Genomic DNA, 26,004 nt, shown 5'->3' on the forward strand with positions numbered 1-26,004 from the left:
TAGCTGAAACTAGTTTTAGAGATCATTGTACAGGTGGTTTATACTAGTCCTGTATTTCTATATTTTGGAAATGTATTCATTGAAAATGAAAAATGGAAACCACATGAAATTTGCATTGTGTCAGTATATAATTCACCTGTCACTTTAAGTATACTTGGAGGGTTAATATAGGTTTGAATGGGGGGGGGGTGTTAATTTTTTTTTTTAACTTACTCAAATCATTGCTTTATCTTTTCTTAATAGACAGTAAATTGAGATTTTTTTTTTCTTCAGATTCTAAATGACCAAAACAAAGCATTACAGTTAGAAGTTCAGAAGCTACAGACTCTTGTTTCTGAACAGGTAAGGCTTTAATGAATTTTAAGGCAGAAATATCTAATATTAACAAGATCTGATTCTTCTTAAATAATAACCACCTCATTTTTGAGGAGTTTTGCTGAATTATGGGTATATCTTTTCATTGCATTTCAGTTCATCTTGTGCTTATCAGGTGTCTAAGAAAAATATTTTTCTTCCTTGAGGGGAAGCTAATGCTAACTTCCTATTATAAGCACTTAAAAAAAAGTGCCATAGAATACAAAAAAAGTATTTAAGTCATTTCGATACATTCGGTTCTCAGGATAAAAGTCTTTATACTTTTGGAGTCTTTTTTCTAAGGCAACATGGTTTCTTAAAAAGAAAGTGGGTTTGAAGTGCTACCAGCACTTAAAAGCGGAGTGATGTTGATTAAATTGCTTAACCTTTTTGAGACCTTTTATTCCAAGTCTTTACACTGAGATTTTATTTATATCATAAGCTTGTTAGATTTAAATGGGGACCTTTATGTGTAGTGCTTAGCCTAGTGGTTGGCATTAAGCAGGCATTTTAAACCTCAGTTCCTTTCCCTTAGAATATTTATTTTTTCATCTCCTCTCTACCCCCTGCTGTCATCAGATTCTTCTGTATTTATAGCAACCTATCAAAACCGTAGCAGCCTTAGTATGCATGGCTTCATAAACTGGAGTTCCAGGCAATGTCCATTCTATGGCGGTTCCTAAGAGTTGCCTTTGGACTTTTCTCCTACAGAACTCTTCAAATTCCAGGGTTTAAAAATACTCTAGAAACTCTTGATATTAGATGACACATTAAAATAGAAACTTTGAATGTTTCTCTAATAGTGTTAAACTTGGAGACTTGTATTAGAAGCTGAAATGTAAGTTGCAAATGGTAGCACTTCCTTTCAAAGATGCATGCTTTCATTTTTTATTTTAAAATTCACGTTGTGGAGGTATCAAATTGGTATAAATAGCTGTTTTTCACGTGAGCCACATGCTATGGAAGTATTTAATATCTGTTCACTTTTCAAGAAATAATCTTATTCTCATCCTCTTAAGTATGATAGTGCCTTGCATAATCTTTATTATTTTGTATATACTTTACCCTTGCAAACAAAAGGCAGTAGAGGAGGTAATGCTAAACTGATGATATTTAGTGCAGTGTGGGGACATGACTTCATGCCACTATAATCCCAAGATAATATTTAAGTCTTACTGTTAAATCTTATTTCCCTTTGTTGTTGTATAGCTTATAAGAGATTCATTTCATCAGTTGTAAGAATTCTCCCTGCCCCCCTCCCCAGTTTATCATCTCTGAAGTCTGAATGTATTTTACAATCTCTGGTTACAGTTTAGCTGGCAGCATTTAAAATTTTAGTAGCTGCATAAAATACCAGGCGGGAAATGTAACATTAATGACTTGGATGAGGTAAAATATGATTGAGAATTTTTGATTGTGTTACCTCTTGCCCAGAAAAGCAGAATGTTAAGTTTTGAGTTGGTTATAGAGATTCTGAAAAACTTATTTCAGTGTATAAGGTTTTAAATACTTCCTAAAATTAACTTCATGGGAGGTAAAACAAATACTTAGAAATGTATGACTCTGTTGTGGAATTTCAGTATTAACGGTGCTGGTAACTCTTACATTTAAATAGAAAACTGGAATCTTTACAAATCTTTTAACTTTTAGAATCTTTTAATCCTCTAGTTCTGCCTCATTAGACAGAAACAAAACCAATTTTTTTAAAAAAATTTAAAATTTTTCTTTTCCTTAAAGAGAATATGATGATGATTTAAGAGTTGCCATTCTGATATCTTACATAAAATTCCCCAGCATATGTGTGGAAGTTAATATTAAAAAAGAAAATCCTCGGGATGCCTGGGTGGCTCAGTGGGTTAAGCCTCTGTCTTCCGCTCAGGTCATGATCCCAGGGTCCTGGGATCGAGCCCTGCATTGGGCTTTCTGCTCAGCAGGGAGCCTGCTTCCTTCTCTCTCTCTGCCTGTCTCTCTGCCTACTTGTGATCTCTGTCTGTCAAATAAATAAAATCTTAAAAAAAAAAATCCTCTAATTTCTACCTTAACCGAATCAGCCTTCTGATACTCCTAAGATTCCTATGTACTTGTAGATATTCTATTAGAATAATAACTTTTTGCATGAGGTAGGTTTTAATGAATGAAGAATAGTTTTAGGAAGTTTAATGTATAGTCCACAGAACAAAATTTTATAGCCACATTTTTAAAAGAATTTGATAGGGAAAACTTACTTTGTGGTACTAATTTAAGATTTGCCATTTGGTAATTCTTAGAACTTTTCTTCTTCTTAAAGCTCTCTTTTTTTTTAAAGCTCTCTCTTTTAAAAATAGTTCAGAAAGCATGTTAACTATGATGGTGTGTTTTGGTTGTAGTTGTGATTTAGCTCTCTCATCTTGGCAGACCAAAGAACCATCTCTTTGGGCTTCTTCTCTGGTCATTTTTATTGCTATCACTAGTGAAAGAAGAGATAAAGATTAGTGTAATCTTAATTTCTTTGATTTCCACCTTTCTTTAACCCCTTCCTATCCAGCAGTCAGAATTCTAAGTGACAGTTGAGAGATGAACAGTTTAGTTATGTAAAAAAAAAAAAAAAAATTCAGTCTTTTTGCTCCATGGATTTTTATTTGGGAGGAAAAGATTGAGCTTATTGAAACAGAAACCAGTGATGGTGCCAAGTTGTTGTTTCTTCAGGTGTAGGAGACAAAAAGACAACAAATACCAGGTAAGGTAACCTGTTTATACACTTAAGAGGGCAAGGCTCCATGCTGATATAAGGCTGTATGATAATCCTAATGAAGCAAATAAATCAGTTACTTACTAGGATCTCTTTTATTCAAAATAAAACTGCTAGGAAAGCAAGGTTCTGGGTTATCTTTTTTTTTTTTTTTAAGGCATAGGGGCAATGTTTTTATTCTTATTCTAGGAGATTTTTATTAAGTAAAAACTATAGGGATAGGAAATTTCTTCCTCTTTGCCCTGTTGCCTGTTTGTTTTATTGCAGAAGAATTTATTATTGTATTAAATGTAGTTTGGGAAATTGTCTAGGGAGAACAAAATTGGATTGGGTTAGGCCAGTAATGTTTAAAGTAAAAAGTTTGGATGGATGCTAAGCTGGTCACTTTTCTGCAATTGAATATTTGGTAAGCTGATGACCGAGAGTACATGTTAAAGTGTATCTCTGTTAAAGGAAATTAATTTCATTCAGGTTTATGAATTGAGTATATGCGAGGTACTATGCTCCATGCTGAGGCTACAGAGATGAATGAGACTTGGTTCCTACTCAGGAATATGGCTTTTAGTGTGGAGATCTTGGTTCTTACCCTCAGGAATATGGCTTTTAGTGTGGAGATAGATGTTAACACAGGAAAGTATGAAGAATAAAATTCTTTAACTGTGGTACAGGGTTGGAGGAAGAGATAATGAATTCCATCTGAAGGACACTGAGGGTAAAGAGGCACCACAGAGAAGGCTTGATTTTGAAAAATGGCCATCAGTTTGCCCAACAGCTAAGGGGAAATGCAGCTGAGGGAATACAGTGTTAATACTTAACCTGGCAGGGGAGATACCATGATCACAAAGGTGTTTTTTCCAGGGCAAGGCTTATCCATTGCACTCCAGATGTGCTGACCCCTGCGATTTCCCCAAGTGTGGGAAATTAGACTGCATAATTTGTGGTGGTGGTGGTGGGGGGGACTGTGTTTGCACTTTCCCCTGTTTAAAAAAAAAAAAAGTCACGGGTCATGGCAGTGTGTGGCCAAACTGGTATATTCATAGTTTATTGGCATTTTCTAGAAGTGCAAAGGATGCAGTGAAAGGAGTAGAGAAAGCATACAAAGTCCTCCAGTCATGAAGTCATAATTGCAAGGATGAATAAGTGTTCTGTCTAGCATTTTAGATCACTCTGGTAACAATGAGATATTTGAATTTGTGTGTGGGAGAAGTATGTAGGACTAAAGGTATAAAGCAATAAGTGATTAAGGTGCAGATAACTTGGACTTAATAGTGTTGTCTTTTTTTAATTGAGATATAATTGACATATAACATTAGTTTCAGAAGGACTAATGATTTATGTGTAGATAATGTGAAATGAGCACAGCAAAAGTCCAGTTAATAGTTAACATTCATCACCATACGGTTACAAATTTTTTGTTTAATCTTTTTTTTTTTTTTTTTTTTAAAGACTGCAAGTGTGTGTGTGCCCTAGCTGGGTGGGAGTCGGGGGAGGGGAGGTGGTAGGGAAGGAGGAGGAGGAGAGCGCCAAGCAGGGTCCGCACCCAGCATGAAGCTGGGATGCGGGGCCTGATCTCATGACCGAGATCATGATCAGATCTGAAATCAGGAGTCCAGTGCTTAACTGACTGAGCCTCCCAAGTGCCCCTGTTAAATCTTACGTGAGATGGCCATCATCAAAAATGGACAAAAACCCATCTTGTTGAAAAATTTGTAAACTTACTGCATGATTTATATTCGTAGTTTATAAACCTGACTTACTATACTTTTGACAACTCCAGTCTCCTTTCTGGTGATAGGGAAATTTTTCCCATTGGGAAGTTTTTCCTGTGCCCCTCACAAAATACTCCTTGTAGGCAACAGGCAGAAGTATAGTGTGGTATTATAATATTTGAGATGAATGAAGCCAAGGGCCTAACCTAAGGCATTGAAGAAAAGGGGGTTAATTTTAAAAATATGTAAGAAGTGGAGTCTTAGGACTTGGATTTGGCAATGGAAAAATTAATAGTATTTATGAAAAGGGTTATAATAGAATTGGGGGAAAAGTAAGAAACTAGAAAATTAGAAAAGTACAGATAAGGAATGGGATGGGCAGAAAAATTTTCAAAGAAAACACCCCAAGTCTGTTTTGGTAGGCTGCTTAGCTGCCTGAAGGCTTAGGAATGCTAAGGGGGAAGCCTCTCTTCTGGACACAAAATAAATTTTAGCAGTGGGGACTTCTTGTGTTTCTGGAGAGATGCTGGAAGGGAAGTAGTTAAAAGTGGGGGTCAGCTTACATGTCCTGTTTTAATGCTTTACAAGGAGAATATATTCATGTGTTGCTCCTGCAACTTACAATCAGTTTTAAAACATTGTATATATTTGTCTAGGTGGTGGTCACATAATATCTACATGTTAAAAATTAATTGATTTTTATATGGGATTTTTGCACTTGCCCATATAAATGTTATACTTTAGTTTTTAATGTCAAAAATCAATTTATTAGAAGAAAGAACAAAGCCTCCCTTCTTGGTCTTCAAGGCTCTAGAGCCTTGGATTTTTTATATTCAAAGAACGGAATTGATACAGAATTAAGGCAGATTCTCTTCTTTATTCTTAAGATTTTCTTTTATGGCAATTAAAAATTATTCAGAAGGTACTGATTCATTTTACTGGCTCATACTTTATCTTTTTCTGTGTCTTTTGTATAGCTGCTTCTCCTTCGTGTTTTCTAAATTAAATAACACTTTAATTATTAGCAGTCTTCAAGTATGTCTCACCTTCCTAAATTTTGGTTCTAATTAAAACCAAACAATTTTCATAGAATTAGATTTTTAAATTAGTTTTACATCATGCAAACTTAGTAAAATTAAATTTTTTTCTTTTTTGGGTGGTTTTTATTTTAGCCTAATAAAGATGTTGTGGAACAAATGGAAAAATGGTAAGTTTAAGTTTTTCTTTTTATATTTTAATGACTAATTTCTACCAAATTTGAGGTAACAGAATTATTAACTATATTAATCTAGATTTTTAAAGTGCTCTTTGTACTTCATAATGGAAGTATGGTAGCATGCTGTTAGTGGCATGCTGTTGATTGGTTTGATTTGGGATTACATTAGGTTTGTGGTGTTAGGTGTGGGAATGATTTTATTTAGGCCATTATGTATTACTTGAACACATTTTATTTACTGGTTAAGAAGTACTTTTAGACCATGATCAGAGATCCTCAGAAACCTTTCTAGAAATTAAGTTTATAAGAAATGAGAGACACAGGAGTTGATTGATGTAAAATATTTAGCTGTGATAGTATTTACCTTAAAAAATGGTTAATATATTTTAAATTTATGATTTCAGTATTCAAGAAAAGGATGAGAAGTTGAAGACTGTAGAGGAGTTACTTGAAACTGGACTTATTCAAGTGGCCACAAAAGAGGAGGAACTGAATGTAAAACATTTTGTACATTTGTTTTCCTTGTGAGTTTGTCAGTGAACATGAAGGGGATTATTGTAAATTAAGATTTTTCTCATAACTTTTAAAACTTAATATTAGTTATCCACATTTAATGAATATATGATTTCTTTTTTCCATTAAATTTAACATTTTATTAGGATACAAAAATGCATAGTTGATTGTAGCATTCACTGTCTTAATGAAATACTTTTTTTTTTCGGTTTGTAATTAATGCTTCCCCACCTCCACCATGCCCAGATGATAACTAACAGATTTCACAAGTTCATGAAATAGTATTGGAGGCCAGGGAAAGGAGAGACTCCAGTTCTGTTTTGTGATTATCATTAGTTCTAACTAACTTGATTAGGACAGGGTTGCTGGAAGAAATGTTAAAAGATGTATTTGAGTTTAGGGGGAGAAATGACTTGACAACTGATATACTGTGTGCTCTTGAGGTTGTGGAAACATAGGTAGAAATACCTTGTAGGAATAAATGAATTAAAAATTCATTTGAGTATCTCTAAAAGTTACAGAATTGTAGACATGTGTGACAAAGAGACTTCTGGGTCTTCCAGAGAGGGAAAGAAGCAGCTAAAGAAAAATGAGAAATGAGGATATTTTGAAGATAGCTAATTTTTTAGAAAGTTAAGAGTGTGTTGTGCTTCTTTATCTTTGAAAAAGGCAATAAGAACAGAAAATTCATCTCTGACGAAAGAAGTTCAAGATTTAAAGGCTAAGCAAAATGATCAGGTAATGTATTCAGTAGATCCTGTAACTGTTCTCTTTTAAACAACGCTCAAACCTGTTCTGTTCAAATAGAGCAAGTCTGTTGTTTATTCCTCCTTTCACCAATGTGGAATTTGTCAGTCATAGTTTTAATCTGTGAATGATTAGTGGCTTGATTAACAGTACTAGAAGCTGCAATTTTTTGAATGCTGACTATATACCAGACACTGGGTAGCGTACTCTAGATAGGATGTCATTGCTGCTTACTTCAGTGATAAAAGTTCTGAGTGTACAAATATAAAGACTCTTAATAGCAGTAGAAGGAGCTATCTGGAATTAGGCAATTTCCTAGTTCTGTTTTCTTCTTATCTGGTTAAAATTATTAATTGTAACATGTATCTGTTGATTTTTCTTTTAGCCTACACTTTTCATAAGTAACCTTAAAGCTACTTACTTTCAGAGTGCTTTTCATTTTCATAATTAGAACATTAAAAAAACCTAGAAAGAATCAGTTCCTGGGTTTACTGTTCTCATTTGGATTTTGGTCTAGTAGAAAATTTAAGGATAATATACTTTCTATTTCTGAATTTATTAATATTTTGAGCAAATTACTAAGTAGGATACTTTCCTGTTTCCAGGTTTCTTTTGCATCTCTAGTTGAAGAACTTAAGAAAGTGTAAGTGATGATATTTTTAAACTGGTCTTTCTCTTTTGGTCCATTTTCTTAGTGGTCATAAATCTTGTTTTGTGCAGTTTAGGTAGCTGTATGTTAGTTTAACCTTCACTCTAGAATTTTTCACTGCTGGATTAAGGGAATTTTGTTGTGCTTTTCTAGTGCAGTGTGATTGCTAAAACATTTATTTCTGTAATTGATTCCAATTATTTTCTTGTGGCATCGAATTGTTAATTTTCTGTTTCTGCAGTAAGAATTGAACTATTAAAAAAAAAACAGGTTATACTGGATATAGAGCGCATGTATCCTCTTCTTGACCTCTGTAAAGTTTGATGCCATAATTGTGTATACATTCTGCCGCTGCTTTCAGAACTCTGGAAGCCAATATTGTTGAGAGAAACTTGATTCTTCTCGTTGTTTTTCAGGGTATAAGTCATAACATTCTCTCTGCACTTTTGAAGCAGGTTACCTGCTTCTCCTTGTGTGTATCAGCTTTAGCCATCTGGTATTTACTGATTAATTCTCATTTAGGAATACTTCACCACCGCCTCTTTTAGAGAGGGTGGGCAGAGGCAGAGAATCTTAAGCAGGCTCCACAGTTAGTACTAAGCCCGATGCTGGGCTTGATCTCAGTACCCTGAGATCATTACCTGAGCCAAAATCGAGAGTCATATGCTTAACTGACTGAGCGACCTAGACGCCCCTCATTTAAGAAGACTTTTAAGTATGTTTTTCCCTTCTTATGTGCAAGCTACTTTGCTATTTTATTTAAAATGGGAAGAGTTAATTTGGATGACCCTTGTTGGTGCTATTTTTTTATGTCTTGATTTCTATTAAAGTTTAATACTGCATTTCTTCATCTAAGGATTCATGAAAAGGATGGAAAGATCAAGTCTGTGGAAGAGCTTCTGGAAGCAGAAGTTCTCAAAGTTGCTAATAAGGAGAAAACTATTCAGGTATTGGGAGAGAGTAAACTGTGCTGGTTTATTTCTTTTCTTTTTTTTTTTTTCTTGTTTATCAACTTTAGTGAATATCATTTAATTTCATGTGTTTGTCTGACATTGCATTTTATGTCAATTTCTGTGTTTCCATTGTCCAATTTTGTCTGTTTTGTCATTGTCAAGGATTTGAAACAGGAAATAGAGGCTCTAAAAGAAGAAATAGGAAATATCCAGCTTGAAAAGGCTCAACAGGTAAAAATCCCAGAGCCATAGCATGACAGATTTGTTAGTGTATGTGTTTATGAGCTATTTGGTTTTTTTTCTTGTTACTCAGAAAAAAACTTTTAGTAGTGTGCTGTAAGTATTTTGGGTTATGTGCATTTTAAAAAAAATATATTTATTTATGCCTGATTTGAGAAAGTGTTCTTGATATTTTATTCAATATATTTTTTAACTTTAAAAAACTGTTTTCTGTATTAATGTTTCATTTTAGTTTGCCAACTTAAACACAAAACAGTTTGGTAAATCTTTTTTTAACCTTTTTTTTAATTGCATGGATTAAAATGTTTTGTTATAGAATATGTATTGCTTAACTCTTGCCTATAGAACAAAATACAGACTTCATTGGGGGGATTTCAGAGGTAGCCAGAGATTACTGACATGGATGGGGTTTGGTGAGTTTAATCTGATAAGGCTTCATTGAAAAAGTGAGATTGCATGGAAGTGAGGATTCATCCATTCATTCCACAGAGTTATTCAACAATATTTCATGAGTTCCTTCTGCTTGTGAAAGCACTGTGTTAATGATTTAAGATCATGTGTTGAAAGAAACAGGGTATGATGAAAAGATCACAGTTCTCTAATATAGATTGAAAGGTTAGGAAAATCTCTTGAGGAACTGACATTTAAGCCAAAATCTGAAGGAACTGTGAGAAGACAGTGGAAGGTAAAAGTTGGTGTTGAATAACTGTATGATTTAAAAAAAAAAAAAGGACAGTGTTGAGTACTGTTGAGTAGATAGCTTGAAAGACTGGAAAGAAGAGCTCTGATACAGTAGAGACGTATATGTACGGTTACTTCTCTAATTTTCACAATTTTAGAATTACTGCATTATTCAGATTTATTCATATTTTTATTTTGTTACTTTTACTGTCTTTGGAATCAAGAGAAGGCAAAATCTAAACACATCTCATTTTGGCATGAATATTTCAGCTATGATCTTTGTAATTTGAAGTGTACACATTTTAAAGTTTATCATAAAGCATAAGGTCAGTTGAACGGATTATAAATAGCTTTTTTTCTGCTTTTTCCTTTGTATTTCAGTTATCTATTACTTCTCAAATTCAGGAACTTCAGAACTTGTAAGTACCATTTCTTTCATTTCCCTTTAATATCTTTTCCACAAATTAAATATAAGTATGTATAATTCAAATACAAATACAGTATAGTTATAATGAAAATCAGAGCTTCTTTTTATTTAATTTCACATAGTATTTTTAGGAATATGAAATTAAATCTCAAAACGTTATCATAGTTTTATGTTTTCATTAGGATTTAACTTAAGCTTTTTGATGGAAATGGGGATAGAGGGGAAAGTCTTATTTTTCATAATCTATAATCTGAATATGACCTCGGACTGAGATGTTGCTCTTTGCCCATTTTAATAGCCACTGTGAAACTGACTATGTATTTCATAGCCAAACCAGTGGTAATATGCTGTCTAATTTCCTGATAATGATTTAAACAAGATTATATGGAGTGAGAGTAGAGCTACCCTAATTTATTCAATTATCGGGATCTGTAGTGATAGATGAAAATTTTTTCTTTAATAATCCTATACTTCCTTTCTTAAGATTTTATTTGAGAAAGAGCACACAGAGAAAGAGAAGACGCAAGACGAGCAGGGGGAGGGGCAGAGGAAGAGCGAGAAGCAGACTCCTCACAGAGCAGGGAGCCTGATACGGGCCTGATCCCAGGACTCTAGGATCATGACCTGAGCTGAAGGCAGACTCTTATTTGACTGAGCCACAGGCACTCCAATCGTCTTATACTTATTAATTTATTATCTGCTAAATCTTGTATGGTTTTGTACTTAAAATACTTAGTTTATTTTATGTCTGTTTACAACCTAAAATCTACTTCTCCAGTCACCAATAATTTTGGTTTGTACGCTTCTGTAATATTTTCACTGATAGTTCTTATTAACTTATTTTCAGATTACAAGGAAAGGAAGAACAGATGAATACCATGAAGACTGTTTTAGAAGAGAAGGAGAAAGACCTAGCCAATCGAGGAAGATGGTTACAGGTAAGAAGTTAAAAACGAAAGTAAACACCTTTTTTATACTTGGCTATCAGTTCAATTCATACCAATTCTTTTTCAGGATCTTCAAGAAGAAAACGAATCTTTAAAAGCTCATGTTCAGGAAGTAGCACAATGTAACTTGAAAGAGGTATAGTATAAATAGATTACCAGTGCATTACATAAAAAGTGAGGAGTCTGTTTTATATTACGCTAGAAAATATAGAAGTTAGTATACTCTCTTAGTTTACTTGCCATAAAAATTACTGTACCATAGTTGTGGTGTTGTTGATAAAATAAGTTAAACTTTATCTCTGTCAAGTCTTTCTGCCTGATTTGTCAGCCTAAGGCTAAAAGCATTTCCCATCCTTACTTTTTGAGATTGACTCTTAAACTTACCTAAGTATCCGTGTTTAATTGGTATATTAATCTGTAGTCCTTTAAGAAATGGATATACAAAATTCAGTTAAAGTTTATTCTATCTTTGTAGATAGCCCAATTTTAACATAAAATTATGTCTTTATTTTTATGTTTCTATTTTATTGGTGCTTTATATATAGTATATATACTTTGTAGTTTGTAATACCTCATGTTTTTGATGTTAAATTAAAAATGTGAATCTGTTCCTTAGGCGTGTTCTGCATCACGATTTGAAGAACTTGAGACTGTGTAAGTATAATTTTATACAGCATTTCAAAGAGAAAGTTCTCATTATTTTGTAGAATGTACTTGAATATCATGAGTTTCTTCTCAGTCATTTCTTGTTAAATTAGGAATTAAAGTCCAGAGGCATATAAGCTAATAAGTCTCTTTCGGTATAATAAAACAGTATCTCTCAGTGCTTTCAGATACATGGGGATATTATCCTTTCCAAGCCCTTCAAACCCATCAACCAGAAGATAATCTTAGTTGTAACCTTGATGAAGATTATTTAATATCTAAGAAATAACTTGCTTATTGAGAAAGAATGGTTATCTGTTTTCATACCAGTTACTGTGCTAAAGAATAAAAATACTGAGTCTGATCAGTATAGAAGGTACTACTAGTCTTAATAGATGTTCATCCTAGAAAATTTTTGTATTAAAAAGTCTGTTCTCTTAACTTTAACTAACTAAATCAGTTCACAGTGGTGAGAGGGATATCTGGACTTCATCTTTTTGGCATGCTATAGAATTACTTTCAAGAGATTTTTGCTTTGCTGTGATTCCATCAATCTTTATGGATATTTAAGACGTGGCCCTTTGAAACTGTGTCTTTAGAAGTAAGATATTGAAGATATTAGATCATTGTCTTTATGAAGACAAAGGAGATGTCTCTATTCTTGACACTAAAATTCTCATTTGTACAGCTAATTGTTTATCATGGGGGCATTGTATAGTTATCAAGGTACTTTTGTTTCATTTGCTAATAGAAAGCTTAGAGACACATTTTTGGCCCACTTGTAGTAGGTATATAAATCGTTAAAGTATGTGATTTTTTTTAATTTTAATTTTTATTTATTTTATTTATTTTAAGATTTTATTTATTTGACAGAGATCACAAGTAGGCAGAGAGGCAGGCAGAGAGAGAAGGGAAGCAGGCTCCCTGCTGAGCAGAGAGTCCGATTCGGGGCTCGATCCCAGGCCCCTGGGATCATGACCTGAGCCAAAGGCAGAGGCTTTAACCCACTGAGCCACCCAGGCTCCCCATTTTATTTATTTATTTTTAAAGCGTTTACTTATTTATTGACAGACAGAGACTACAAGTAGGCAGAGAGGCAGGCAGAGAGAGAGAGAGAGAAGCAGGCTCCCTGCTGAGCAGAGAGCCAGATGCAGGGCTGGATCCCAGAACCCTGGGACCATGACCTGAGCTGAAGGCAGAGGCTTTAACCCACTGAGCCACCCAGGCGCCCCGAAGTATGTGATTTTAGATCTATTTCTGCATCAGTTTTCTTTTTTAAAAAAAATTATTAGGGGCCCTTTGGTAGCACAGTTGCTTAAGTGTCTGCCTTCAGCTCAGGTCATGATCTCCATCCTCAGGTCCTGGGATAGAGTCTGGTGGCAAGCTCCCTGCCCAGCAGGGAGTTGGCTTGAACCTCCCCGTCTGCTCCTTTCGCATGCTTGTGTGCTCTTTGTCTCAAATAAATAAAATCTTTGAAAAAATAAAAAAATAGAATTAGGTTTGTGGGGGGAGCAATTTTACGTTTACAGAAAATTGAGAGAAAAGTACAGTTTCTATTTTCCCCCCACCTCCACCCTGTTTCTCTTGTTAAATCTTGTGTTAGTGTGTAGGTGTGTTACAATTGATGAACCAGTGTGGAAATCCCGTTAGTAACTGGTCTATAGTTTCCATTAGGGTTCTTCTGTCTTCTGTGGGTATTGAAGTATGTATAATGAATGACATGTATCCATCATTACAGTATAATACAAAATAGTTTCACTGTCCTAAAAGTCTCCTTGCTCTACCTGTTCATCCCTTCCCTCCTCCAAACACCACCCCCCACCACCCCAATCTCCAGCTACCACTGCTCTCCATAATTACTGTCTCCATAATTTTGACTTTTCCAGAATGTCATATAGTTGAAATCCTACAGAATATAGGTTTTCAGAATGGCTCTTTTCACCTAACAATATGTATTTAAATTTTTCGGGGGTTTCCCCCCAACTTTTTAATCCTCTTCTACACGTGTTCTCCTTTGCCATTTTTCATGTAGGCTAGAAACATTTTGAAGTTCTTTTTACATTAAAGTGGGATAAAAATAACTTTCAGTTCAGCAAATATTTGAGAGCAGGTTTTGTGCCCTTTGGCACAGTTTTGTGCCCTTTGGCACAGGAATACTGAAATGGCTAAGATGCGTTCTTGCCCTGAGGAAATAGATAAACAGATCAATTTAATAGTGCTGGGTGTAACTGTTTGCTTAGGTTGACAAGGGCAATTGGGATTCACATGAGCTAGATAGAGTAAGACTTAAATCTATGTTGGGTAAGGGAGAACCAGATCAAATTATATGTAGCATAGCTTTACAAAGACTTGGCCATATTTTAAGTTCCAGTGTCAACTAATAATGGCTTTATTTTTTTAAAAATTTTTTTATTTTAGATTTTCTGCTTCAATAAAGCCATGCTTGCTTAAGAAATGTTAACTATGAAATAAACTGTAACAGTTTTATGATGTACTTTGAGTTGAGTGATTCTGGAAATGTTTTTTAAAACAAATTTATAAATTGGTGTAATCTGGAGAGAAGATCTGTTAGACATTGTTTCTGCTATCTTTTTTTCCTTAGGGGTGGTATTGAAGTCTGGTTGTCCTTTTTTATCTGTATAACTAAATATAAGGTCTTTATAAAAATTCTAGGTTGAAAGAAAAGGAAAATGAAATGAAGAGAATAGAAACTGTACTAAAAGAGAGGGAGAATGACCTTTCTAGCAAAACAAAGCTGTTACAGGTGAATATATTAGTTAAAACTAATTATTGTGTGAATTATTGTCTTTGCATATTTTAAACAATTTTAACTACCACAAAAGAAAATAGGATAGAGAGATTCTTTCCTCCTAGCCAGGTACTGGGTCTCATTCTTCAGAAAACTAGCCCTTATTTGTATATCTTTTGAGAAAGTGTCCGTTCATAAATTATGTGTGTGTGCACTTGTTTTAAACACAGTGTATTCAGTTATACACAAATTTGTATTTGGCTTTTCTCCCTCTATTATTAATGTTTTTGAGATCTTTCCACATAAGCACATTTCTGTCTTCAAGTTTTAGTGGCTTTGTGGTATTCTGTTGTATCATCTGCCATCATTTATATAACCAGTCTTGGTTTATGGATGCCTAGATTATTTAGAGTTGTGCTTCCTATTATAACAGTGATTATTATAATTGTGTGTGCATTGTCAATACTTTTGCTAGTATATCTGTATTTAAAATTCCAGGAAACAAAATTTTGGGTCAAGGGTTATGTAGTTTCCTTTTCTTTTTCAAAAGAGGTAGTTAAAATTGAAAATCCATATCTCCTCATCCCCATGTTGTTACATTGAAAGAACATTAATTTGAAATGAAAGCAAATTTTAGATAGGTGCATTGTTTCCAACCACTCTTGCTTACATTTCTTGCTCCAAGTGTTAGTTCTATTGTGTTCTCTTTCTCTGCCAAGTGGATTAGTTTTAAATATTGTTAGATAATGCTAAATCACCCTCCAAAAGTTTTTTTTACGTATCTACTGCAATAAAGGGCCATTTCCTTTTCATTCTTTCCCAACACTGGCAAAGATGAAAACATTTGATATTATGCTTGAAAGATGGTTGGATTGTTGTAATTTGCATTTGATTGTGAGAGAAGTTAAGTACTTCATTTGTTTATTAATTGGCCTTTAATTTTTCCCACATTTTTTTCTTCTGGGTTGACCTTTTTCTCACCAAATTAAAACCTTTTTTTTTTTTCATAATAAGAGAAATTAACCTTTTGTCACGTAAGAAGTGACTTGTTTTCTTAAATTTTTTAAAAAATTTCGTTTGTGTTTTTCTCCCTGTTTTTGGAAGTTAAAACTTTTATATATATATATATATATATATATATAAATGTAAGTAATTTCCTGAGAAGTCTTGGAGTGAAAGGTATCTCTTACTTTATGATTATAAAAATATTTTCACGTTTTGATATGTTTATAATTTGCTTTTTTGTTTGATGTCTTACTCGTGTAATTTATTTGAGTAAGTTATGAGAGTAACATTTTAGCCTTGGGGAAAAAAAAGGTTAACCACATTATTAAAGAATCCATTACTGCTTTACTGCAGTGGTTCTGCTTTCCAGGGTACAATGTCTGGAGACATTTTTGGTTGTCACAGCAGGTAGAGGGGTGCTAGTGCATATAGAGGACGGAGGCCATCAATACTGCTGAACATGCCAGAGTATAGTCCTCTTAACAGAGAAACATGCAGCCCAAAATGTCACTTAGAACTTGACCTACTGATCCGAAATGTCACCCTATACACTTTTGAGGTATTTGGATCTGTTTCTGGATCCTGCACTCTTCCGTTGAGACATATTCTCAGATTGGTACTGAATAATTTATTCTAATTTTATACTGTGTTTTAATATGGGGCTTATTACTTTTTAAATGATCATTTTAAAAAAACTATTTTAGAATTACCCTGGCTTATATGGTATGTTTCAAAAATTTATATGGAAAATAATCTTCGTGCAGGTATTCATGTTTAATTTTTGTTTAAATAGGAAGTACAGGAAGAAAACAAATTGTTCAAGTCTGAAATCGAGCAATTTAAGCAACAGAACTACCAACAGGTAGGTACTATTAGGTAGCTTGCCTTTCTTTTATGTGGTAAAAACTTATAACTCATAACTGTCTATAAGTATTCTTAACTATTTTGCCTTTTTATGGAGACTAAAGTTTCTTGTTTTATTTATAAGTGTTTAGAAGATGTCCTTAAAAAGAGTAATTTACTATGCCATATGCAAGAATAAAATAATCTATAATTTATAAGGTATATGCAAATAATACTGCTACCTATATTCTAGCTCTTCTCTGTGTTTTCAGATGCTCCAGAATGTTTTTCTTAGCAAGTCAGTTAAAATCCTATAGAGGTCAGTTTAACTCTAGGTGCATACCGTATTTCCCTCCTCCTTTCTGTCCCCCTCCCCCCGCAATTTAGTAATTGGAGAGAAACTAGAAAATGTGTAATGTTATGAATAATAGTTGACCTCTATTTTAAAATACTTTTTCAAGGTATAATTCTGTTTAATAAAAATAAAATGGAAATGTGTAATTTTTTTTTTTAAGATGTTACCAAAATACGGTTTGATTTTTCTGAACATATGTAAGCTCGAGAGTATTATGAAGGGCCAAAGAATGTATTCTTCTTCGCAAGAAGATTATAGCATAGTGGTTCAGTTTGGGAGATTATAGTATAGTAGATAAGTTTGGGAGATTGATTGTAAATACTGTATGTGAAGGTCTGTGTACTTATACATATTATGTAGAATTTCTGTTTTTACATGGAAGCTAACTTTTCTTAGTTTTTCTTTTGATTTCATCTTAAGGTTTTTGTGTTTGTTTGTTTTGGCTTTTGGAAGTTTAATATAGTCAAATAAGAATTATACAATAGGAAGATTTAGGGCATTATTAGCTCAGTGCTTTACACATATTAGAACTTGATAAATACTTGTTAAATGAAGAGTTTATGTTGTAGCAAGGAAGATTCGATTTAATACTCAGTACTTTTCCAAATTTACACATATTTTTATTAAAATTACTTGGTTACAGGTATACAGAATGTATAGTGTTTTTAACCTTTGTTAATTTATATCTGAGAAGAGCTTTTTTGTAGTCTTGTAGAATAACTATTTTGAAGTAACATTTAACTTTTTTAATAGGCATCATCTTTTCCCCCACATGAAGAACTATTAAAAGTGTAAGTAATAATTTTGATTCACGGTTTGGAAAGTGGTAATCGTTTTTATGTGTTAAACAGTTCTCAGATAAGAATTTATTGTACTTCAAATGGTACCTAATTTTTCCAATTCTGTTTGGATTTCTTGAACTACAGGTCACTAGCATTTAGCTATGTCCTTGGCTAAACTGATGTGCTTTTTTATGATATTTGGATTTTGTTAAGGGAGATTTTAAGGTTTTAGTACTTTAGAAAACATCTAATAAAGCTAAAATACATATATTTTTTTTTCAAAGATTTTATTTATTTGACAGACAGTGAGAAAGGGAACACAAGCAGGGGGAGTGAGAGAGAGAAGCAGGGTTCCCACTGAGCAGGACCCTGGAATCATGACCTGAGCTGAAGGCAGACGCTTATTGACTGAGCCATCCAGGCGCCCCAAGTTAAAATACGTATTTAAGGCTTTATTTACCTTAAATTATCTCATTTATCCTTCTAGTATCATTGTGGAATTGAATGATGCAAATAAGTTCTGCTTCTGCCCTAAAAAAAAAAAAATCTCAATCTTTATAGTTGCTTGCTTTCTTAAAAAATTATCTTTTTTTTTTTTTTTTTTTTTTAAAAAGAGAAAGCTGAGAGGGAGTAGGGACAGAGGGAGAGGGGAAGGGAATCCCATGCAGTCTCTATGTCCAGCCTGGAGCCCCACACACAATCTCATGGCCCTGAGATTGTGACCTGAACTGAAATCAAGAGTCAGATGCTTAACTAGTGAGCCACCCAGGCAACCATAGGAGTGCTCTTTTAAAGAGACATTCTTTCTTTCTTTTTTTGGTGCAGATTTATTTGTTTATTTTAGAGAAAGCTCAGAAAGGAGGAGGGACCGAGAGAGAGGGAGAAAAGCAGAGACTGCCCGCTGAGCAGGGACCCTGCAGTGGGGCTTTACCTCGTGACCCTGAGATCATGACCAGAACTGAAACCCAGAATCAGATGCTTAACTGACTGGGCCACCCAGGTGCTCCTTAAGGAGACTTTTTTTACTAAAGCATTTTTCTTTCATTGTTGGCTTGTATTTTTCTCTAAGAGGGTATATTTAAGGTCATTTCAGCTAAGTTGGTGTGTTTGAATATTCTAGTCGTTATCCACATTATGTGTATTAGGTGATAAAAGTAAATATTCATTCATCTTGATTCATTTACAAGATTGTTCATTTACTAGTTTAGAATTATTTACTGGTATATTGAGTCTGGAGTTTGTATAGAGCAAAGGTCAGCAAACTTTTTCTATAAATGGCCTCCGGTGAACATTTTAGGCTTTGTGGGCCACAGAGTTCTGTTTCACATCCCCCTCCCCCCCCGCCATTTTTTTTTTTTTTTTTTTTAAACAATTCTTTAAAACCATAATATCAGTTCTTGGCTTGAGGGCCAGACCAAAAAATACTGTGGTTTGGGCCTCGAGCCCTAATTTGCCAACCTCTTATATAGAGCCTACTCTTAATAAGGAGCTATTTGTAATTTAACTTTCTACCCAAGCTGCTCTCAACTATAACAGAATTGAATTGTGAATCTTTGCCATTGTTTTCTGCATTTCTGGGAATTAACTAATGCATTAGAATTAGGAAAACCTGAATCCTGAGAATGTTATGAAAATGATACCTACCTCACATTAATATCATACTTCTGTTGTGGGTTAGCCATTTAAAGAAAGTCATAACTAATTTCATTACCCTTTGGGAAAAATATCAAAGGGAATATGTCTATGTCAGTTTTCACTCTTCTGAAAATAACTACTTCCGTTCCACAGATAAAAATAGAAACAACTATAACTATAGCAGTTCATATATTCATGAACTGTTTAAGAGGATGATTTCTCTTGAGCACAAATATCATGCCATATTGTAAAAGCCATTTTTGAAAGTAAGAATGTATCACAAATAGGTTTTCTATGATGACAATTAATAGCTAAGCTTAAAAAAGTTTGCTTGTTAAGTTAATAAGTTTTGCAAAGCATCATCTACTTGTTTTTATTTTGTAGTAATAAATACCTTCACTGTTTACCTAAAATGTTGCTATGTGTATTTATGTTCTGGTTTAGAATTTCAGAAAGAGAGGAAGAAATAACAGGTCTTCAGAATGAGTTAGATTCTTTGAAGGAGGCTGTTGAACACCAGAGGAAGAAAAACAATGTAAGCAAATCTTTGTCAGAATAAAGCTTTTCCTTTTATTCACTGAAATACCATGCATCACATTTTTAAAAAATTTACTTCTGTAGTTTTCTTCTTGATATCTGTAAGACAGTACTGTTCTGTGTGTACCTTTTCGGGGAGGATTATTAATCATTTTATTGGAGAACAGATATTTTAATGAATAAATGAAAAAACTAATTTGTATACTTCTAATTATCATTTTAGATATTGAAACTATAATTACTACAGCTTCAGATTTCTTATTTTTTTTAAATACAGCTAACTTTCTGTTGAACTTTTATTTGAAAAAATTATTTTTTCATCTCAGTATTTTAAAATCAGTGGCATCTCCTTTTAATTTGACTGGGCTAGCCTTTTTGTAAACCAGAAGTAACCCAGTATTGAAACCTAGTATTTTCAATAATTGTCTTTCAGAGCCTTGTGGAACCTTCTTTTTTAAACTGACAGTTGGTTCAGATTTTTGGTAATTAAGAGTGTTAGGGGCCTTAGAACCTTAATACATTAATACTAGAATGGGAAGGGGTAGTGCCCTAAGAAATTTAAGTCCTAATACTTTTACTGAATAGACAGTGAATTTAGGTGATTTTCTTAAATTCTTTTTGACTAGAAGGTGATACCGTAGAATCCAAACATTCTTGCTAGAGAAGGGATTTTTGCATACAAAAGTATGATTGCTAAGATTTAAACAAGGTTAAACATGTTACTGAAATCTCTTATGGGGATATTGGTAGGAAATTGATGTGTTTTCTAATGAAAGCGTAATTTTTCAAAGTTTGCATAAATTTGTTGATTTAACAAGTTGACATGTACTTGCACCCCTGAGTTTGTCAAAATTAGGTATGTGAATTGTCCTTTGTATTTTTGTGTAATAATACTAACAGTATCGCTTGGCCACAAAACCTGAGGTGAATTTGCCAATATACTGCTAACATCTTAACTTTGTTTTATTATCTGGATTCTGAGATGAGGTGGACTTAGTAATAGCAGTCTAATGCAGCAGCATTGCTTCAGGCATTGAAGTGTGTGAAAAGAGCCAGCATATTGGGGAATCAGTCCATTATAGTTCAGCCACCACCCTGGCTGTGTACATCTGGCCAAAATTGTTAACTTACCCCACCTATGGTTTCCCCATCTATAAAATGGGAGTAAACACCTCTTAGGGTTGTTGTGAGGGTTAATGAGAATTTATGGGAAGCACCAAGTTCAGTGTTGGGCACATTAAGAATTCAGTAAATGGTGATTATTGGCTTTTTATTTGTTTTTAATCTAATGTTTAGATTTCTAAATCTGAAGAAAGACTGAAATATAGCAGATTGTCCTTACTGGTATTTGCTAATGAAATGCTATTAAAATAGATAGTTCAGAACTCAGTTTCCAGTGACTTCTGTTTCTCTTCCAAAAGAATGTGGGTTTTAGCTTTCCAGCCTCCCTGTTTTCAGCCTTGATCAAGTAGCTCATACATTCATGTCAGGTTGCTTTATGGCATACACATTTGACCATGCCAAAAAAGATGGGCAAGCACAAGGAGTGACTCTTTTATTCCTAGGTGGACTCGAAATGCATTAATTCAATAAAACCTATTTAGAGGAAAAGATGTTATGCTGTAGTGGAAAGTCTGAGTGTTCATGGGCCTTGTTTAAGAATCACATATAAAGCTTTTTGCAGTACTTGTGTATTTGCCCTGTCCTTAATCCCCTAATATTTGGTGTACCTGAAATCATATTTTTATCTTGGTTTGTGTGTTTACTTTTGAATGCTTTCTTCTTTGTCACATGTACACAGTAATTACTCTATAGCTGGCATATCTGGTGTGTATACTAAAACATGGGAAGTGGGCATCTTTATTTTCTCATTCAGACTTCTAAACATTGCTTTTTATTTTTTTGCTAATATACATATTTCCCATTGAAATAATTTTGCAGTAACCAGCATTTAAATGCAGTGCAAAATACTGATGAAATAAAAAGCAAAAAATCTTTCAATTATGGATAAACTGAAATCATTCTTTCTAAAAATGATTAGGACCTTCGGGAGAAAAACTGGGAAGCAATGGAAGCATTGGCATCAACTGAAAAAATGCTGCAGGACAAAGTGAACAAGACTTCCAAGGTTGTAATGCTAACTCCTAGAAGCAATCCACTGAACAGAGAAAATCTGCAGCTTGTCTTAAAATCAGACTAAAGCATTTAATTTTACTGCAATTTAAATATAAAATCTCCTTATCATCCACATTTATCATCTCTGTCATCTCTGCTGTTTTCATCTACTCTTTGAAGCTTTAATTTTGAGCATGCAGTTGTTGTGATTACCTGATTGAGCTTTGGTGATTACTGCTTTAAGCTGAAGAATCTCAAGAGACCTATGCTACCCATGTAAGCTCTTGTCACTGTACCCCTTGTGGGTTAGTTAAGGACACTTTAGTAAAAACCTTGGCCCCCTAAAATCTAACTGAATTAACGAAAACATTTGAATACCTAGATGCACACTAACTCTCCTAAGTTCTTTGGGGCACACCAAGATGACTCACACAAGGTAGAAAATGATTGAAGTGTTAAGTACAGGGAAGGGATCAATTCTGGTGGTTCCTTAGAAGAGATGAGTTAAAATTAAACTTCAGGTTTTGAAGTGGCTGGACAGTAATGGGGCGTGCGTTATGTTTAGTATGGAATATTAATAGAAGGGATAGTTCTCTTGACCTGAGTGTATAAAGTACTCCTAAAACATAGAGCTCCCTCTTTTTAAAAACAATAGAAGATATTCTCCATGAATTCAGGTTGTTCCATGGGTTCAGAGATTCGATGGCTTAATATTGAGAAGAGTTGTTTTTAAAGATGGAGACAAATGAATGTGCCAGTTCAGTCAAGCATTTTGACAATTTCTACCAAGAATAAATGTGGAACAGTGGTATTGAACTTTGTAGATGGGTTAATAAAGTTAATCATGTGATTTAGTTGAGCATTCTATAAGTATTTTGTGGACCATGGCAATCTATTGAATTTTAAATGTAGGTCTTAATGACATTTGAAGGACTTTTTTTTTTTTTAAGTAGAATAATTTCTATAAAGCTTTTTTATAATCAAGTATGTTTGTCATTATTTTTCCTCAGTGTAATAGATTCGTATTTACTTCTGTACCTATTCACCTGCCTTAAATTTCACTAAGACCTAAATTTGGGACAGCTGGCAGACACTGGGACTAGAGAAATCTAGGCCAGGGAAAATAGAAAGTAGGGCCAGCTAGGTAGGACGTTATTTCATTGTGAGTGGTTGCAGTCAGTTCCATTAGCAGTGGGGGTTCTGGTGTAGTTTCTGGTTGTTTTTGTTACTTTGTATTTCACTGTTAACACCTGCCTTATAGTTTTTATTTTGTTCATGAAACTTGGTTTCTGGGAAGTGTGCATCCCTTACTTAATAGCGTGCTATTCCTGCAAGAAATTACAGGCCACCGTTTTCAGCATTCTTGCATATTGTTTCCAAAAGAGAACTAGAATTTATCCATGTTTCATCATGTACTTGGTATAGAAATTGACCCTTATTTCAAACTCAACACCAAGTGCATGGTGGCTTCTTGCATAGCTAATGATCTACAGAGAATAGCATTTACAGTCTTTCTCTAATTTAATAGAATTTACACTGTTGTCAGACAGCCTGGGTTTAAAGTGATGTTGATTGAAGCAGAACCAAAAGTAATGCTGGAAGGAGAAAGAACTCTGTAGAACTCCTTTAGTGCTTTAGATGAGAGAAATAATAACAATAACTTTTTGTAAAATGTAAGAGAGGGTGATACACTGCTTTTTCACAATTATCTTTAAAGTAGTAAATATTTTTGAGGAGCTACTATAAATGATAGGTTCATATGGAAGATACTTCATAAATATTACACTTAGATAAAAATAGCAACTTTCCATATTAGATCTTTCCCAAGTATTAAAGTGGAATAGAAAATGCTATCCACAACTGAACTACCAAATTAGATGGAAACTTTTTAGCAAAATTAGTACAAATCAAAATTAACTTATTTTTCTCCCTCTTATAAATTAGACACATTTCTTTTAGTTAGATTCTTTTTCCCTTGGAGTTTTCCAAAAAACTTTGTTGCAGAGTGATCTTTTCCTATTTTTCTTTAGTGATTGTTCTACCACTTCTATCGTCAGATGATAAAAATGACCTCTTAATTGTGAATTAATTCTGAATTATCAGTTAATCATTTTCCTTGAGTGAATGTATTTTAGGCAGTTAGGTGTATTTCTGAAAAATAGTGGACTTTATTGAAACACTGAAAATAATCCATTAAAACATCTAGTAAAATACTGCCACTAACGTTGAAAAAAGTTTTTTGTGTGTGTACAGAATGTGATGAATCTCTAGCTTTTTATTGTGTAATTTTAGATTTTCATGTTATTTAGACTTTCTAAATTGATGTGTATTCATCTTAAAACAGCGATGGATTTCAAAGGTCACATTTAAATGGTGTTTGAAAGATAAGGTTGAGATGTTGCTAGCTTGCTTTCCTTCTTGTCACCTGTTGAACTTCACAAGTGTTTTTTTCTTGGCTTAGTTTAGATGTGCGTTTTTTTGGATGTCATTTTTTTTAATTTTGTAGAGGTAGTTTGACCATTAGATTTTTTATTTTGCGTGTGATCAAGTCATTACCCTAATTTTGACAAACCATAGTTTTGAGTTAATAATTGATATCCATTGTAGTTTTAAAATCACCAAAATTAGACATGCATTTGTAATATCTTTAAATTTACAGCTGATAGAGTCCCTCTAAGTGTCAGAATTAGTCTTCTTGATGCTTGGTATTGGTGAATTAATCACCATCAGCTTTTCCTCTTTTCTCTTTCCTGTTTTTCTCATATGTACCACCCATCAAATTTTGATGGCCTTTTTTTTTTTCTTTGTAACTTCACTTGACCTTGAAACTGGAAATGAGAAATTGCCATTTTTAATCCTATGATGCTTTTTTTTATAGAAAGAGATTTGCCAGCCAATAAGCCTCAGTTATATTGTCCAGGTGGATATTTTTTTGCATGTAGTTTAAGTTTTAGCTGTAGGAAGTATATTTTTAATTTTTTGTTCTTGTTTTTTGCATTGTTTCTAGAAGGGCAAATCACTTGATTTCTGAGAGCAAGGAAAATGTCCATATTATCAGATACTGCCTTGGTTTGATTAACTTAAAACATTGTTATTTAGGATACTTTAGAGATTTTGCAGATTTTTTCTTATGGAAGCATTTTAATGTTTTAAAATAAGAAATTGTAGCTTTTGTCAGTATTAAGATGAATTTTTAAAATACTGTGACTTTTTCCTCCCTTAAAGCTTGAAAGACTTTTTTTTTTAAAATTCTATAATCTTGTAAGTTTGACTTGGGTCATCTTCTGCCTTAGGAAAGACAACAACATGTGGAAGCTATTGAATTAGAAGCTAAAGAAGTTCTCAAAAAATTATTTCCAAAAGTATCTGTTCCTCCTAATTTGGTAAGATTGATTTATTATTTCTTTAAATAAGTCCTCTTTACCATTATTTAAGGAAGTTGTGAATAAATAGCATTTGCATTCTACACTTGGTTTAGAAGTACATCTATTCCTTAATCTTTTCTATTTTTAGCATAGGGTGCTTTTGAGTAGGTAAGATCAGTAGCTTGGTTCAAAACTCATTTCTGTTTATTCAACTGATACTTTTGTTGTATGCTATAAAATTTACATAATATGTATTATTTAGAAGATCATAAACATTTGGGAAAGAAATATTTCTTAATCTTTAATAAACCAGTTATGTTTTTAATAGCTTTATTCAAAACAGCATAATTTTATTATTGTAATTTAATTTTTTGTATTTATATATTTATATATATATGTATTTATTTTTAAGTGTGCTCCACACTGGGCATGGAGCCCAACATGGGGCTCGAACTCATGATGTTGAGATCAAGACCTGAGCCGAGGTCAAGAGTTGGACACTTAACTGATTGAGCCACCCAGGCACTTCAAAATAGATTTCTTCTAGTTTTAGGAACACCTTATTATTTATTTTTTTTAAGATTTTATTTATTTATTTGACAGACAGAGATCACAAGTAGGCAGAGAGGCAGGCAGACAGAGACGGGGAAGGAGGCTTCCTGAGGGACTCAATCCCAGGACCCTGGCTGGAATCATGACCTGAGCTGAAGACAGAGAGGCCTTAACCCAGTGAGCCACCCAGGCGCCCCAGGAACGCCTTATTTTTTAATTAAATGTGTTTAATACTTTGAACCAGGCTTTTTTCATTT

At 33.7% G+C, this 26,004-nt stretch overlaps 1 protein-coding gene and 1 pseudogene across 9 annotated transcripts in view; both read left to right on the forward strand.

The window, feature by feature from the left end:
- Positions 1–26,004, forward strand: part of KTN1 (kinectin 1) — a 110,462-nt gene that overhangs the window by 66,801 nt on the left and 17,657 nt on the right. For 5 of the 9 annotated variants that reach the window (XM_046008057.1, XM_046008060.1, XM_046008065.1 and 2 more), the window contains exons 18-34: positions 274–342; positions 5,964–5,998; positions 6,412–6,502; positions 7,190–7,258; positions 7,873–7,910; positions 8,773–8,863; positions 9,032–9,100; positions 10,172–10,209; positions 11,065–11,155; positions 11,232–11,300; positions 11,781–11,818; positions 14,483–14,573; positions 16,357–16,425; positions 17,515–17,552; positions 19,623–19,713; positions 21,757–21,843; positions 25,124–25,213. In XM_046008057.1, the coding sequence (XP_045864013.1) occupies positions 274–342; positions 5,964–5,998; positions 6,412–6,502; positions 7,190–7,258; positions 7,873–7,910; positions 8,773–8,863; positions 9,032–9,100; positions 10,172–10,209; positions 11,065–11,155; positions 11,232–11,300; positions 11,781–11,818; positions 14,483–14,573; positions 16,357–16,425; positions 17,515–17,552; positions 19,623–19,713; positions 21,757–21,843; positions 25,124–25,213 (1,164 nt within the window). The remainder of the gene's footprint in view (positions 1–273; positions 343–5,963; positions 5,999–6,411; positions 6,503–7,189; positions 7,259–7,872; positions 7,911–8,772; positions 8,864–9,031; positions 9,101–10,171; positions 10,210–11,064; positions 11,156–11,231; positions 11,301–11,780; positions 11,819–14,482; positions 14,574–16,356; positions 16,426–17,514; positions 17,553–19,622; positions 19,714–21,756; positions 21,844–25,123; positions 25,214–26,004) is intronic. The other 4 variants (XM_046008062.1, XM_046008066.1, XM_046008059.1 and 1 more) reach the window with 2 other exon arrangements.
- LOC123945106 lies at positions 3,890–4,062 on the forward strand (annotated as a pseudogene).

Source organism: Meles meles, chromosome 6 (assembly GCF_922984935.1).
Source record: "Meles meles chromosome 6, mMelMel3.1 paternal haplotype, whole genome shotgun sequence".
Taxonomy (NCBI): Eukaryota; Metazoa; Chordata; class Mammalia; order Carnivora; family Mustelidae; genus Meles; species Meles meles.